This window comes from Cajanus cajan, chromosome 6 (genome assembly GCF_000230855.2).
Source record: "Cajanus cajan strain Asha chromosome 6, NIPB_CcT2T_4, whole genome shotgun sequence".
Lineage (NCBI taxonomy): Eukaryota > Viridiplantae > Streptophyta > Magnoliopsida > Fabales > Fabaceae > Cajanus > Cajanus cajan.
Genome location: NC_138522.1, coordinates 54588149 through 54605201, shown reverse-complemented (window position 1 = coordinate 54605201; position 17053 = coordinate 54588149). Strand labels below are relative to the sequence as shown.

General features: G+C 32.1%; 3 protein-coding genes across 3 annotated transcripts; 1 reads left to right on the top strand and 2 right to left on the bottom strand.

Annotated features, from left to right (window-relative positions):
- Positions 1 to 1922: 1922 nt before the first annotated feature.
- LOC109798069 (ubiquinol-cytochrome C reductase UQCRX/QCR9-like family protein) lies at positions 1923 to 5453 on the bottom strand. The gene is made up of 3 exons (XM_020358275.3): positions 5229 to 5453; positions 5085 to 5132; positions 1923 to 2219 (listed from the first exon to the last, which is right to left on the bottom strand). The coding sequence occupies exons 1-3, from the start codon at positions 5346 to 5348 to the stop codon at positions 2169 to 2171; spliced, it is 219 nt and encodes a 72-aa protein (XP_020213864.1). The 5' UTR covers positions 5349 to 5453; the 3' UTR covers positions 1923 to 2168.
- A 3067-nt stretch (positions 5454 to 8520) lies between these two features.
- Positions 8521 to 15308, top strand: EMB1345 (Transducin/WD40 repeat-like superfamily protein). The gene is made up of 10 exons (XM_020356329.3): positions 8521 to 8899; positions 9040 to 9186; positions 9312 to 9530; positions 9665 to 9729; positions 9892 to 9957; positions 10049 to 10120; positions 11394 to 11456; positions 11918 to 11987; positions 13970 to 14053; positions 14753 to 15308. Exons 1-10 carry the CDS (start codon positions 8723 to 8725, stop codon positions 14816 to 14818), a joined length of 1029 nt encoding a protein of 342 aa, XP_020211918.1. The 5' UTR covers positions 8521 to 8722; the 3' UTR covers positions 14819 to 15308.
- On the bottom strand, positions 12866 to 16730 carry LOC109796623 (protein BIC1). The gene is made up of 2 exons (XM_020356330.3): positions 16156 to 16730; positions 12866 to 13794 (listed from the first exon to the last, which is right to left on the bottom strand). Exons 1-2 carry the CDS (start codon positions 16551 to 16553, stop codon positions 13689 to 13691), a joined length of 504 nt encoding a protein of 167 aa, XP_020211919.1. The 5' UTR covers positions 16554 to 16730; the 3' UTR covers positions 12866 to 13688.
- Between the last annotated feature and the right edge of the window lie 323 nt (positions 16731 to 17053).

Below are 17053 nucleotides of genomic sequence, written 5' to 3'. Positions count from 1 at the left end.
TGACAACAATTTTACGTTTAGATATTTAAAAGCACAGTCCAACACTAGCCAATTATCATGAGGCTTCAACATATTCTTGACACAAACTATTGGATATCCATAATATACAATTTAGTTTTATTTTCCTTGTTGCCACCAGCAATTATTAGGAAGAATATGGACAATTGGACATGCACTAATAGGCCTTCTTCAGCCTCTTGTTCACAATAACCTTAGTTTAACTGTGGCTAGCTTTTAGAGTACTAATATTTCAAGCTTATCACTTATCGCTTTTAATTTCATTAATACTATCATCAATTGGTTACTACACACTTTCTAACACTCACTTATCAGTTAAAATTTATTGAAAATTATAAAATAAGAAATAATACGACTTATTAATTTTTAATAAGTTTTAACCGAGCACAAAAATGTTTAAAGAATGGGTTCGCATTTCTCTGTCACAGTAAACTCCTTGTACGGCTGCACTGAATCTAGTCTTGGCAAAAAAAAAAAATAATTTGATGCCATTCTCGTTTGGGATATTAAATGAAATTAATGGGCAATAATGATTTTCGTATTTAAACTTTCAGAAAACAAGCTAACTAGAAAGCCTACGATTTGCATAATCAATGATTCCAGATAAATCGTTTCAAAATGGTTAAAACCTTTATTTGGTCTCTTATAATATTTTTTTGTTTTAATTTAGTCTCATTTTAATTTTTAGTTTCAATTTAGTCCCTAATAATTTAAATTATTATAATTTGGGACTTCCGTCTAAATAATTTAAACGGAGTTAACTGGTGGCCACGTAGATGCCACGTAGGTGGATTCCAAAATACTTGAATACACCTGAAACCAGAACGACCCATTCTAAAACCAGAACGGGCCGTTCTGGTTCTAGAATTTCGTGCCCGAAAAACACCCAAAGTACAAAGCATTTCAAACACTAGATTTGGTAATATTGTCAATGAGGATTGATAACTTCAATTGCTAAATATTTGAGCTATATAGTGTATCATTAAGGACGATGCAATGTATCATTAAGGACAACGGTAGCAGGTTTTATTTCATTGTTAGTCAAACTGGAGTAAACCACTTACTACCAAATTGACACTATACAGTCAAGGATGAAACGAAACAATGTTTCTCCTTGAAATCATTGACGATGTACCCCAACAATAACAACTTGTTCTTAAGGAGGTACAACCTGAATTTTTGTGATTTAGGATTTTTCTTCAGCGTTACCTAGATGATTTCCTTTTTCAGTAACTTCTTTGAACTTTTTTAGTATATGTTATATTCTGAATTTTTATTTTCAGTTTCTGAACCATGTTTTTGTCTTTGAATTTATGATATATTATGAATTTTTATTATCAATTTTTGAATCACATCGCGACATTTTAGTCGAGATTTTGAACTGGATAAGTTCAAATCAAAGAAAGATTTTGAAAGGTCTTATCTTATTTGATTTTTTTTTATAGTTTTATTCATAAATGAATATTAATTTATTGTATTTTTTATTTATTATACTTTTATTAATATAGATATAATAAAAAAAATACAATAAAAAGCATGAAATTAGCATTTTGGAAGGGCCGTTCTGAATTCAGAACGGTCCGTTCTAACAGCAGAACGACCTGTTCTGGTTTCAGAAAGGCCCCTTCTGCTACACTCATATTGTGTTAAATTTGTATTTGGAAGCCCGTTCCAGTTGTGAAATTAACACATAACATGTGCATGCAGAACGGGCCGTTCTGGTTTCAGAACGAGCCGTTCTGATTCCAGGTGTATTCATGGAATCTGGCATCCACGTATGCATCTACGTGATATTCACGTGACCAACAGTTAACTCCCTTTAAATTATTTGGACGGAAGTCCTAAATTGCAATAATTTAAATTATTGGAATCAAATTGAGACCAAAAATTAAAGTGGGACTAAATTGAAACAAAAAAATATTATCAGGAAACAAATAAGGGTTTTAACCTTTCAAAATAATACAGAATTCTGCACTGGTTCAATGTATAATATTTCCAACAGCCACTAAATGAAACCACGCATTAGAGTTAAGCTTAAAGAGACAAGCATAAGGTATTTATTGCAAAAATGGAAACTGCTTCCAGCTTGTAATGTTCACTTCAAATTTCCATGAATATATAATAGAACTTCAAAATGGCTAACAAGATGGTCACTCTTCTGATGGCCTTTGCCCTAGCACGGGAATGTCTTCATATCGTTTCTGCAGAAGAAAATATAATTATAGATCAAAGCTCGAATACTAAAAAGATCGTATAGCAACCGATCATAATAGTATAATAAAAATCAGAATCATTAAAATTGATGGTTGGCAAATGGTAATTTGGTATACCACACTATAACTAAAAATACTTGGCCACAATCATAGATGAGATCGACAGTGCAAAATTGCCCATAATTAGACATCCCATCTATTGTTTTAAAGATCAAATAATGAATTATGATTAGCCTTCTGCAATGTATAGATGAGGCAAAGAAAAACATATGACAGACAGAAATAGTGAGTATTAAAAAATTAAAATATAAAAATGGGCACATGGTCCAAAGATGTAACTCCCAGAGTCAACTAGTTAGTAAGTGCACATTTTTCTCTGTCTTGGTCATTTCGTTCTCCTTCCTACTTATCAAAAAAAGTTAAGACTGGCAAAACAAAGCAAATGTCTATGGCCATTACCACTCTTACTTAATTAAATATTTACATATTATCCTTAGTTAATTTGATTTGAATAGGAGTGACCAACGTTCTCTAACTCAAGATTCTACGTAAATTTGTAAAGCTTCTGTGGACTCCTCATAAACTCATTCGTTTACTTATTATAAAAATAACATTAAAAAATCTATTAATGACATATGCATAACATAATACACTTAATACAATAATAATTCATCATTTCAATTCCATAAAAAAGGCAAGAGTATTAAACTACAATAATAAAGTGTTATTTATAGTAATTAGTACTAAATAGGATTAAACTATGTAAATCATCAAATTATATATAATTTCATAAAAACAGGTTCCTAAAGTAAAACTATTTCAAAAAGGAGTTGATTTCTTCAAATCATTTGAGTCATAATAAAATACTAGGAGCAAAAATTACATTTGATTCAAACTTGCTAACTCATTTCTTCACTTGAGAGTTTATAAGAGATTACACAAATTTAAAGTTTATCCAGAAAAGAGTTTACTATAGAGTTAACTCGTTTATTCTACTTAGGATTGTGAACTTGGAATAGTTTACTAGTTAACTTGAGAGTTTAACAACCTTGGGAGTGACAAAGGACACATAGGAGTTGCAACACTCATTCCCATTAATAGAACATCATCCACGGCATATATCTTAATTGGGCCTTCAACCCCTAATCAACAAGATTAGTACTCTATGTTTGATTGCTTCAAAAGATAATAATAATGATAATATATAGTTATATACAAGAAAGTTTACATGGGATTTGGCACATGGACAAGACAAAATGGAATATCCTATTTTGTTCCTTTCTCCTTGATTCCATACTTTTTGGCAGAACCAAAATGTACCACTTTCTAACATCTTATTTTGTTCTATTCTATTTCTAGAACAAACCAAACATGAAATTGAACTCATATGTTGTGCTCCATTACATCTAGCATGTCTATTGAATACTACCTTATTTTGACTAATTTATTGCTGAATACCAAACATCCCCCCTCCTTTATTAGGAGGTCAATCATGGAGGCAAGCTTAACACTCTTTGGTTCCATACTTTACAGTGGAACCACGATGGAACATTTTCTAACCCCTTGTTTTGTCCAATTCTATGTCTAAAATGAAGATCACATCAAATAAAACTCATGTTATGATCCATCCCATTTACGCTGCCTTATTTTGACTAATGGATTATCGATTACTAGATATCCCCCCCCCCCACCCCACCCCATCCCCCACTTTTCAGTCAAGAAAGAGAAAGCTTACCAAAAAGTGTCAGATAAACAAATGAAAGAACTAACTGTAAGATGAGAAACATCACAATTGGTGGTGATGACCAACTTCTGCCCCCTGATAATTTTGATTTCTCAAGACAAGGAAAATTAAAAGGAAAGATAGAGTGGGTGTAGAAGTGTGTGGGTTCACCCATACTAGAGGAGAAAAAAAGGGCATATTATCTTCTGTGGCTTTTCTGTTGGGAGGTAGGAACTCAGAGCACAGTAAAGAATGAAAATTGATAACTTGGACAAAAATTTGAACAAAACAATTGATACTGATTGGTGCAACCAAAACTATGATGACTCAAATTGCATCATCCCCAAACAAAATGATGAGTTCATGATTCATGCAAAAGTGATGCTAAACTATTTTCAATTTGCTATTGAATAGTATCCATACACATTGAACACAACAGCAACATATTAAGATGATCAAGTAGCATCAAAATTTAGGTAATAAGGAAGGCAGGCACGACTGTCTGTTCAGAATCTGTTTATATAGTGTCTAATAATAATCAAAAACCTTCCAAACAATACCAAGCCTAAAATAATTGGATATAACATACATCATAATCTAATCATAAATCTAATATTAAATTATGATATAATCAATGATGCACTATATTGCAGTACCAAGAGATACTGAGTAGATTGATAATCATAGTCATAATACAACAACAACCAAGACTTAGCGCCCTACCGAGGTAGCCATAAAGACTAATCCCATTTTATGTAGGCTACAGTTGACAGTCATAGCATCAAGCTAAAACGAAACAATAATCCGATACATAATTATAGAAAATCAAAAATCTTAAGAGATCTATTTAAAACCAATAGCAACCAAAACATCAGAAATATTCCAAGCTTAAACCCTCTAGAAGTTATATAAAACATAAAGATCTTAAATCCAACACTATTATGAAGAATGTAATTTGACGAAAAAAGCCCCATCTAAGTTTCACCAAGAATACAACATCCAATCCAACCAAAGCATCATTTCAATTCGACCAGTCAAATTCATTGCCTCAGAAAACTAACAGAATATGACATGGGATGCACTATAAAATCGACGATTAAATTAACCATAGGGTCGAGAAGGTTCATTACCCCAACATTATTAGCCTCCCAGAGCTTGTGGACGCCATAATCAACAGCCTGCAACCAAATAACAATAATATCTTAGCAAAAAATAAAACAATAATAATAACTAAACTGAAAAAGAAGATAAAGGCAAAGGCAAAAAAGGCGAACCCGTTCTCCGAGGAAGGCACCAGCGATGATAAAGGTAACATAGACAGAGTTGCGACGCATAACAACCTTGTAGAGGCTTTCGAAAATGCCTCCACCTCTTCTTCGGGAAATAGATTCCATCTTTGCAGATTCACTCGTTTCGATTCACCACTCTAGGGTTACGTTTCTCTCTGAATTTCACTTCCTTCTTCCACCTACGCCAAACCAAAATAAGATCGGAATTTCAGAATAGAAAATAGATCACCGTTTCACACGGACTTCACGGGCCCACTTGGACCGAACCGCTGTCTATGTGCCCACTTCGCTGTTAATTGGGCCGGGCTTTACCCTTCACAGAACTTTTTTTTTTTGTTGTTAAATTGTTTCTTCTTAGTTTTTTCTGTATTAGTTTTTTATATTACTTGTATGTGTAGTATATTTATTTTAAATTTATTATATTTTATATTTTAAAGATCAAAATACTCCTTTTTATATGATTAAAATTTATAATGAATAAATATTTTGAATATAGAAATTATATTTAAAATTTATAATATATGATTTAAGATTAATTTAACTATTGATATTTAAAAAAACTGTTAAAATTTAATTTAAAAACAAATATATATGACTTAAATATATTTTTAATCTTTCAATTATAAGATAAATTTATTTTTGATCTCTTAAATTTAATTTTTTTAATCGTATAATTAAAAAATGTATATTTTGATCCTTCTAAACAAAGCTTATACTATTTTGAACCAAATTAATTATTTTAGGATCTAGGGATTCAAAATTATATCATTCAAACAAAATCACATATGTAATTTTTTTTTTTTATGCTTACAAGACAATCCTAGAGGTCAAAAAGAAAGGTATCTATTAAACAAAACAAACGAAAAATCGGCTAAAAAGTGGAGGTGGAAAAAATTTGAAGCAAATTCTTAGTACTAAACCCCATATCTATCCACAGGCATAGTCGCATAGACATTCTTCACTTAAACAATGCATCAACAACATTTATCTTCCTATATACATGACAGGGGCTACTTTTTCGAAAGGAATACAAAAAGTGCAATGATGTCCCTTACAAGGGCATTACAAGGGTGACGGGGTTGGGTTCCTTATCACTACACATGAATAGCTAACTAAGAACCCAACTCCACCTCCAAAACTTGAAAGCCTCAAATGCTGGTCAAGTAAAGAGTATGTTTGATAGTTCATAGTTCAACTTTGACGATAGAGCATTAACCCATATTACAAGCAAGGGTAATAATGAAGTTATCTTCTTCATTTATGATAATTAGTAGAGTTAAAACATTTTATATCTTTATACTTTATTTAATAAAAATATTTAAAAATTATTAATATTTGATAGATTAATTGATGTTGCATTTAACATTTAAATTTAACAGTTTTGAGTTGAAATCTTATATTTATTATTTTTATTATTTAAAATTTTATAAATAAAATTATCTTAAAATATATACATTAAATGAAACAATCCTATTTATTATATGTTATAGATTAGTCCGACTGCAGCATAATTGATTTTTGGAGAAAAAGACCCATCACAAATCAGTTTAATACTTAGGTGCTAGAGGATCCAAAATAAATAGTTTGATTTCCCTGAGGAACAAGTGTACATGGTTTTGCCTTTGGTCCCCGTGGAGGATAATCAATTCCCTGATAATATGATTGGCTTTAACATAAATCTCAAAATCCTACCGGAAATTTTCACTGAAAACGCTATCATTCCTCCTTTGTCAAAGTTTCCCTAGAATCGTACCAAAGAGAAAGCTCCAACCTAGCTTCCTACCCTTGCCAGTTGCCATGCGTAATATTGGTCATAAGTCATTAAGGAAAATTTTGATCTCAAAAAGAGTTGTCTTTATGGGATGTTTGGATAACACATAAAATAGAAGATGAGGGGCACTCTATCATACATAGCATGAAAAATAGACTAGTGCTGTTGACAAATGGAACACTTGTCTTCACTCACACCTCTATGGAAATAGAGTTGATTGTTAGGCATGGCATTGTAAGCAATTTTTCACATGAATGCATGTCAAATGTTTTAACAATTAAGAAATGTAGTTTATGCATAAAAAATACGGTTTAAATAAACAAATTAAGTATATTTGAATTAATTTCTTTGCAAATACTTATAAAAAAAATCATTTGTAAAAAAATCATTTTTTTATTTCTTAAAAACATAGTTTTAAAAATTGATTTGTATTCATCAATTGAATTGATAAATATATAGTCCAATTGATTTGTTCATTCAATTGATTGTGCAACTAATTAGTATGAATTAGTGAGGCATGATGAAATTTTTGGTCGATAATTTTTAAAATATTTTTTTTAACTTCTAAGTGAAAAATCATACTAAAAAAACATTAATAAAAATTGAGTCTTAATTGTAAAGTTCAAGGATAATTTGTTTCACCATTATATCAATCATATTTATGTGTATATTTTTGACAAAAATTACCGGTGACAAACTAAAGTTCAAATAAAAAAATATATTATAAATAGGGTAAAAATTGAATAAAAATATGTTCAAAAAATAAATAAATTTTGAAAAAAATTATAATTTCATACTTTGCTTATGAAATATATTTTTCACATAATTTCTATTATGTTTATAGTCATTATGAATTTAGATGTCAATTGAATATTATAATTTTTATATAGTTGAATATATTGTTACAAGTTTTACATTTCAAATCAATCAAAATTAATTCAAAAATTTATCACAAAATTAAACATTATTATTATTTTAAAATGACCAAATTGATACAAATGTAAAAGATAAAAGAATCAAATGAACGTTTTATCGGATAACAAACTAAAATGAATCCAAAAAACAAGATAAAAGATCAAATGTATAATTTAACCTATATATATTTATATATAGAGAGAGGAGATATCTACTTATTCAAAAAGTAAACCTAATAACTCGTATTTTACATCAAATTTCAACGATTTAATTGTTAAATTAAATTTTTAAATGAATAAATCAATTTTATAATTTTCTTATTTATTTAAAATAAATCGTACAAATGTCTCATATTCTTAAGCACAATCAAGAATTCTCACTTATATAAAAATTATCACATCAATTATAAACGATTAAATTTTATAAGAATTGTTAAGATTAATCCCCAAACAATTTGCATTAGGTTTGGAATAATACGTATAAAGTTCTGTATTGATACTTTAATGTTAATCCATAAAAGAAATAAGTTGCACTAGAAATGTCTTAAATTCGTTAAAAAATCATTTATATTAACTGTTTGTACTGTGTAGCCCAAACGGTCTATCACGAGCTGGTTTCCCGTTCGCACACTCCTTCATCAATTGGCGGCGGCCCAATTGGTCATTTTTGTTTGTTTGCCGAAATAATTTTCACCTTTTCCCTGCGACGCGTGGAAAACATTCGAGAAAGTGAAAAAAAGAGTAGAGTTGAATTGAAACACAAGTCGTTGTTTGCAGAGTAAAATCGAATCGCGATGACGGAGTTGAAAGAGATTCAGAGACTCGAAGGTCACACCGATAGGGTTTGGAGCTTGGATTGGAACCCCGCCACCGGCCACGCCGGTATCCCACTCGTCTTCGCTTCTTGCAGCGGCGACAAAACCGTCCGAATCTGGGAGCAGAACCTCTCCTCTGGCCTCTGGGCTTGCAAGGTCCTTTTCTCAACTCAATTTCCTTCAATTCTCTATTAATATTCACTGTTGATAATTTTTAGTGTATATTTAATAATTGGAGAAAATTCTATTGATTATAGTTTACTTCGATTATAAACTGTTACGAAAATGAAATGTAGGCGGTTTTGGAAGAAACGCACACTCGAACTGTTCGATCTTGTGCTTGGTCACCGTCGGGGAAACTCTTGGCCACTGCAAGCTTCGATGCCACTACCGCCATTTGGGAAAATGTTGGTGGTGATTTTGAGTGTGTTTCTACTTTGGAGGTAGGTTTAGGTTGCTGCTGAATTCATACACTATGAACATGTTGTTATTATTATTTGTTTGAATTTGGCTTTGTGTTATTTGATCATTGTGCTTTACTTTGAGGTAAATGTGGTTTTATGGATAGGGACACGAGAATGAAGTGAAGAGTGTGTGTTGGAACGCGTCTGGGACTTTGCTTGCAACTTGTAGTAGGGATAAGTCTGTTTGGATTTGGGAAGTTCTGCCTGGGAACGAGTTTGAGTGTGTGTCTGTGCTGCAAGGACACGCGCAGGATGTGAAAATGGTGAAGTGGCACCCCACGGAGGATATCTTGTTTTCGTGTAGCTATGATAATAATGTTAAGGTATTGCAGATGCTGAAAGAAAGAGGCTCTTCCGTTTTAGTTTGGTTTCTTTAAGGTTACGTGTGTTTGCTCCTTTTGCAAAGGAATGTGATTAACAGTGTGATGATGATATAGCGTAATGAATTTTCTTCCAGGTTTGGGCGGATGAAGGTGATAGTGACGATTGGCAGTGCATTCAAACGCTTGGGGAACCCAATAAGTACTACTTCTTGACCTCTCCCATCACCTCCAATTTTGTAGCTTCTTTGTTTTCTTCTATTTCATTTTGCATGTATGTTTTACACTAGTCTACGTAGGATGACAATTTTTTCAAACCAATGTTAATGTTAATTCATTGATGTATAACGGTGTTATTTGTCAGTGGTCATACTTCCACTGTTTGGGCCATCTCCTTCAATGCGAGTGGCGACAAAATGGTTACGTGTAGGTATGCGAAACATTTCATTTGTTTACGCATATAATTATTTTGGCATTTTCTTGAACTTCTGTGGTATTTTGACGACAATCCTTTATGGCAGTGATGATCTTACCCTGAAGGTATGGGCAACAGAAAACACAGGGATGCAATCTGGTGGTGGATTTGCACCTTGGTTAGTATCACAAAAGTTTCTTTTTTGCCGCAATCTCTTACACTAGTTTTTTCTCCTCTGGGATAGAATACTAGAATATGTATTTGACATTTTGTATATTTAATCGGAAGCTGTTGATGTAAATCATACATATTTATATGTTATTATTATGGGTTATTACTTTACAATCCTGAAACTGGTTTTCCAAGAGGAATGGTCCTGTATAGAGGACCTTTTTTTGGGGTAAAATATATGGACAGTAATGTGCATATGGTAGAGTGTATTATGATGTAATGGTAGCATATTAACCGTCCAGAGTGGAGCAATATAAGTATATTTAACCAGATTTTATTTAAATTTCTGTTTTTGGTACAATTGTGATTTCTCCCCGATTTTCTAGTGCATTGTTTTTTGCTTTATTTATAAACATAATAGGATTTGAAACCCTTCTTCCTTTACCATTCCACAAAATAATTACCTCTGTTTTGACCTTTGTTCATTCACACTTTACAGGACTATTTTTTATTTTTTTGGGTTTTCCATTCTTTCATCTTCCTTTCAACTTCCTAGTTGAAATTCTACTATTTTTTTTTTAATCTATTTTGTTATGTTCTTTTTCTATTATTTTACCATCATGTTTTATTTTTTGACTTCATTATTATGTCTTTATTGCTCCTATGTTGATGGGGATTGTCTGTGTAAACTGTGACTCGTATAATTTATCATGAGTTTCTTTGATTTGGATTTTTCTTTTGTTTTTAGGATTTATATATGTAGTATAAACTAATTAGTTTATATTATATTACTTAAAATAGCACATCCCATTATCCTGCTATAGTGATCATAGCTAGCTGCTACGGGCTGCTATTTGAAATTGATAACTACAAACTCCATGTCATGACCCAATGCTTGCTATTGTCATGCATATCCCCAGTCATCTTATATTAAACTCAACTATATATTGAAAGATCTGATTTTTATATAGGATCTTTTTCTTTTGGTGGCATTTGATATTTGAACCCTAAACCGATTTAATTGTGTTTTCAAGTCATAATCTGGCTGTCAATTCTGCTATATTTGTAGTATAGTTTGGAATGGATTGAAACACCATTGTTGGTTTCTTTCAAAGATTATAAAAATCAATTGCATATGTCTGGGTTAATGTTCTATTATTCACTGTAGCAATTATTAAAATGAGGGATAAATTATTTTATCATGAAGGCATATTATATAATTACTTCTTTCCTTTCCAGATATTATTATAATATTATTTCTTTTCTTATTGCAATATCAGGAGACATCTTTGCACTCTTACAGGGTATCATGATCGGACAATTTTCTCAGTTCATTGGTCAAGGTAAAATGAAATCTGCATCTCACTTCTTTGTATTTATGTAAATGTTTTAGTGGTTCACAGATTTAACCTTCTGCTATTTGGTTATCACAAATTCATAATTTCATACATATGGCTTTTAAGAAGTCAAATGTCATCATTTTTATGTACACCTATTCCCGCGGTTAAGGATGTCAAATAAGTAAGATTATAATGGAATATGAACTGTTTTGTTATCGAGTAAATCAACCCATGTCCATATTTGGGATATATGCTGACTTTCTTTCTACATTGTGGGTAGATTACCCTCTTTTCACTCCTAGGGGCACAGATGTTTTGAAAAATGTAAATGTCATTTTCACTGCATTCTGCAGATTCAATCATAATTTTATTAATTCTTTCAGATGTCAGATGTATCCTATCTTATTTAATTTTGTTTATATAAATCTGATATTTCTGTATCCTGCGCTATGTTGGTTTGACAGACAAGGTATCTTTGCCAGTGGAGCTGCTGATGATTCTATACGGCTATTTGTGGATGACGATGAAAGTCAGGTATGCCAATTGTTTATCTTTATAGTTACTGCAGATATCCACAAACATAAACAGTTCAAATGCTGTAATTTATGTGCCTATTGACTAATAGATAAATTTCTCGTCAGGATGTAGTGTGTAATTTACTAAAAATCAGGGTATTTATGATTAGTACTAGTTGTTCATTAATTTAATATTTTAGAAACAACAGCTGAGAATGTTGACCGGAATATTCATGTGTCAAACTCCAAAAAGTGTGGGCCGAATACTGTGTTCTCTTGCTGGACAATTCTCTCTCTCACACACATTTAATACAAGCTGATTTTCAGCCCAATAATTAGCTAAACTGCTCCATATCTAGGGGTGTTCATTAGATTGAATCAAGTTGATGAACTCGACAATCCAAACTAAACCAATTAAATTGATTCAGATTTTTTTTGTTCGGTTCCAACTTTAACCAACCAAATAAATCCGATGTTGATTGGTTTGAGTATCAAATTTATATATTTAAAATCTAAACCAACCCAATTAATTTATATATTATTATTTTTTATTTGGTTAATAATTAATATGTATATATCATTGTAGTGCATTTGAAATGTTTAAATGGCTTAATAAAAGAAAGCAAGAGAAACTATATTGCAAATCTATCAATTTAGTTAATTTTTGACAATATATCAATTTAGTTAATGTTAAAAAATCTATTTACTTTTGAAAAAATAATTAATTAATTATTTTTAAAATTCATTGAATATTTGATGATTTGAACCACACTAACACAGTCAACATCAGATTGGTTTGGTTCAAATTAAACAAATTTTTTTAATGAAATTTGAACCAATCCAAATCAATTAAATTTAATTGGTTCATATTAAATTTTTACCCAAATCCAAATCAACTCGACCCATGAACACCCCTATTCATATCCATATATCCTGCAGTTGGGTAACAACTGCAAAGTTGTGGTTGTACAATAAAATATAAATCGCACAGACTTCGCTTGCTTTGAATGTCCAGCTAACCTATGCTGTGAATTTGTTGGTTTTAATGACCAGAAAATTTGTTGATCAACTCTGTTGACATCATAGGCTGTTGGTCCCATACTCAGGCCCTCTTTTTCCTTCTTTCGAGTACTGGTGGGGAGAAACAAGTGTCATTATTTAGTGTGGCATGCAACTTTCACTCGCTAGAGATTCCACTAGGATATAGTCATATAGATATTTTATCCTTCTACATTTAGTCTAAAGTGTAGGAAGAGTTCGCAGAGAGCAGAAGCATTGGATTCTGTGTGTCCATTACTAGTTTCCTTTTTCTGATGTAAAATCAATCACTTCAAATCACACACTTTGTGATTCTATTGGCTATTTGCGCATATCAATAACCTGGAATTTCTTGATCTCTTTGTACTTGCTTACAAGGACAAGAGTAGCACAAGACTTGACAAATGAATGCCACGTGTTTCTTTATTTACAACTGAAGTGCGGAGAACGCTCAGTCAAACAGTTATAATATTAACTATATTTGCAATTTTATTTATCTGCATCAAGTTTTTTATTTGAACTAAGTTTTATTTTGGAGAGATTAGCATGATGTTCTTGCATATTTGCTTTACTGTTTGAGGTTACTGGCGAGCTGGAGCAGCTACTTCCAAATTTTCATAATATAATAATCATCCTTCTCAGTTTCTCCGTATATTTTTGGACTTGCATCAGATCCTTTTGTTTAGGTGCTCTTCTCGGTGTCTGAAAACGTGCGGGTGTTTTGAACCTCTACATTTGTGCAGTTGTTATTAAGGGATAAATCCATATGTACATTGAAATCCAGGTCCCTGAAAAATTCAAACTAATATAAGATTGTATGATTGTGTTGGAAAATAATGACCAAAATTGAGCAAAAAGGTTTTTTAAATAATTCACTATGTATCCTCATAGATTGTAGATGCATCTTGCTCTATCAAGAAAAAAAGGTTAACTTTGACAAAATTTTATTGCTTTCTTGTATAGGTTGGTGGTCCTCTGTACAAGTTGCTGCTGAAGAAGGAGAAGGCCCACGACATGGATATAAATTGTGTGCAGTGGAGCCCTGGGGTAAGATTCTCAGACACTACTTTAATGGAATCGCATTGATAATGGAATGAGTATCTCTTTCCACAAATATTGAGTGGGTGGAATGGTGGATTTCACTGCTAAATTAGATATTCTCTTGGCTGACTGTGTCTGAATCTGAATAATTACCTCATAAATTTCACTCTTGATAACTTGTACATGATCAATAAAAGTACTTGTTATTAGTTGGCATTCTGTTACTAGTAACGTGTTTAACCGACAAGCATTTGCAGACTTTGCACCATGAAGGACAAAATAAATTCTCATTAGTGTTATAACTTCAAGAAATATAAAATTTGTTGTTTTCTTCTGCAACATACAGCTTAATAGCTTATAAAAACTTGGGGGCTTTTTGATAGAAATTGTTTTCTGTTTTCACTTTTAATTACAAACACTACTTTGTTTTCATTTTGTTTTGCTGTTTTTGTAGATTTGTATAGGAAACAACTAAAATAACTTTTTAGTGTTTCTTATAATCTTAGAAATTATTAAACAAAGTACAAAAAAGAAAGCATTTTTGTAATTAAAACTAAACAGAAAATAAAAAATAAAATAAAAAACATTTTCTTAAATCAAACTATCGTTTACATATTTAGAGAATGGTGACCTATTTAATTTCAGCATTGTTTTTGCTTCATGTGTGTGTCTATGCAATTGGTAACAGTGTTGTTTACTATATAGGAGAAGCCGATACTAGCATCTGCAAGCGATGATGGGACAATCAAGGTGTGGGAATTGATATCATAATGGTGATACTGGTTTTTCACATTTGCTGTGAGTAGCAGAAATTTATACTGGTGGAGCCTAATAGTAGAAGTGCTAGATGTGCAGGCATCCTCATAGTTCTTTTTCTTTTCTCTAAGTTATATTTACTTAAAATTTAGAGATATTGAATATTATATTTTTTAGGGAAGTCAGGAGTGTGACTGTAAATTGTAACTACTGTCAACTAAAAACTTTACATATTTTCTCTAAGAATTGCTCAAAGATTACTTACCCTAGGGTGAACTAGTATACTTTACTTCAATGAGCTCTAGTGATAGAATGAAAAGGAAGGGATACTCACTAATCACTGTGGCAACTTGCTGTCGGAACAAGGTTTCGATAACTAGAACAACAGGTGATTGAATTGAGCAATCCACGCCCACTATTTCCTGATGGGTCGCAACGCTAGTTCTCTACAAGATATTCAGAACCGGGAAATGATAATGATTCAATTCCTTTTCCTTTCTCTAAATTTTGTTAGCAGTGGATATCTCATTATCACTATTATACCCCCGGTAAGCCATTTGTAAAGGCCAATAATATATACTGCATGGAGTCCTAGTGTATAAGAAATGAGCTATCACAAATAATAATGTTAGACGACATTGTTTAAGGTTTAAATGCAATGATTCCTTCGCTTTTTGACAAATAAATATTGTTATTTTAATTTGGTAACAACACTACTGGAACATTTGATAGATGACTATACGACTTAAAATAGTATTTTGATGAATGTACTCGGATTATATCTTCTATTTTCGTGACTAAAATTTCTTTGTCCAAATGGGTTCTTTTAAATCGTTAGCATTTGCACAAATTAATTATGCTGGAGTTATAATTGACTACTTACTATATATATAAATATATATATATATCATCCTTTAACCCTGGATTATACTATAACTTTTTTTTCCCTCCAAAACACTACGAGAATTTGTCAAAGGCTGAAAGTTATCTACATTAAATGTGCGGCTTTATTAATTAAACATTGAAAGCTTCAACTACATTTTATGGTAAAGGTTTGCTGAAACTGAACGAGAGATCATTAGGGAAAGTGCTTGAACTAAAAACTTATTTTTTCTGAAAAGAAAAAGACACTCACACTAGTGCTGAGAGCATAATAATGAGTGAATAAAATATAGGAACTTAACAGTTTACGAATGTAAAATTTTTCAGATGTATCTCGAAAATCGACGAAAATAAAATTGTCATCCACAAAAAGGAAATGGGATTATATAAAGATGAGGATTAATAAACAATCCGTGATGAGGATATATGGTTGTGGTTAAAATGAATCACAGAAACGAAAAATCTAACACCTGTTATCTATTCTTAGTCGAGCAGCAATGGCATTGGGTCTTGTACACTCTTGAACCAAAGCCTCTCTAGCAGTGGAGATTCTGCTTGGAACTAAAGGAGCATCAAATGCAGCGCAATCTATCCAATCCTTCAAGAGATCCTCCTGACCCCATATATCAGGAATCCATACTCTTCCAGCCACTTCAACTCTATGCCGTTTCAGCCTCTCTCGTCCACTATCCTCTGCCACACTCGTTTCTTCTTGCAATGCCTCAAGGGGTTTTGAAGCACATGGGTTTTGTGTAACATCCTTGTTATCTCTGTCATCATGGCTAAGGTTGGTCAAAGACTCTTGTTGTTGCTGCTCCTCCATGTTGGTGATGTCTTTAGATGGATGAGAAGGAGTGTGGTGAGCCATGAAGGGGTCATGCAGAGTGTGTATGGAGATTTGAAATGGGAGAGGGTGTGTTTGTGTGGGGAATAAAGCTAAGGGAGTGGGTGGGAAATTAGTTTACACGTCGCCCACAAGAGCTTCTTTTGTATGGTAAGTGACAAACGTACGTGTCTTGTGTGAGATGGGATTCTATTTGTGTGGCACTCACTCCTAAATGCCAAAATGGAATGAAAAGAAAAAGAAAGAAAATAAAGACGCCTCTGCTCTGGGATTCCTTGGATTGTGAGGTTGACGTTCATCTTCCATGCTTTCCTAACTCCTAACTCCATCTCTCTCTCATTCTTACCTTTCCACCAATCACCTTCGCTTATCTCATCTTTTTCACTCACCATTCTATTTTTTCTCATTTTCATTCTTATTCAACAGTTATAAAATATCAATAAATCATTGCTTCAGAAAATAAAATATTGAGTTCAAATTTTGAGTATGCAAAAATATGTTTCAGAAAATAAACTTTCAAAAGT

Bases quoted from the DNA above. Each gene is read 5' to 3' on its own strand.
- LOC109798069 (XM_020358275.3), bottom strand. From the start codon at position 5,348: ATGGAATCTATTTCCCGAAGAAGAGGTGGAGGCATTTTCGAAAGCCTC. The intron at 5,133-5,228 runs GTTCGCCTTTTT...ATTTGGTTGCAG, and splicing joins GTGCCTTCCTCGGAGAACGG to GCTGTTGATTATGGCGTCCA. The intron at 2,220-5,084 runs GTAATGAACCTT...TTTCTTCTGCAG, and splicing joins GGGAGGCTAATAATGTTGGG to AAACGATATGAAGACATTCC.
- EMB1345 (XM_020356329.3), top strand. From the start codon at position 8,723: ATGACGGAGTTGAAAGAGATTCAGAGACTCGAAGGTCACACCGATAGG. The intron at 9,958-10,048 runs GTATGCGAAACA...CCTTTATGGCAG, and splicing joins GACAAAATGGTTACGTGTAG to TGATGATCTTACCCTGAAGG. The intron at 11,457-11,917 runs GTAAAATGAAAT...TTGGTTTGACAG, and splicing joins TTCTCAGTTCATTGGTCAAG to ACAAGGTATCTTTGCCAGTG.
- LOC109796623 (XM_020356330.3), bottom strand. From the start codon at position 16,553: ATGGCTCACCACACTCCTTCTCATCCATCTAAAGACATCACCAACATG. The intron at 13,795-16,155 runs GTGTTAGATTTT...TGAATTTTTCAG, and splicing joins CGACTAAGAATAGATAACAG to GGACCTGGATTTCAATGTAC.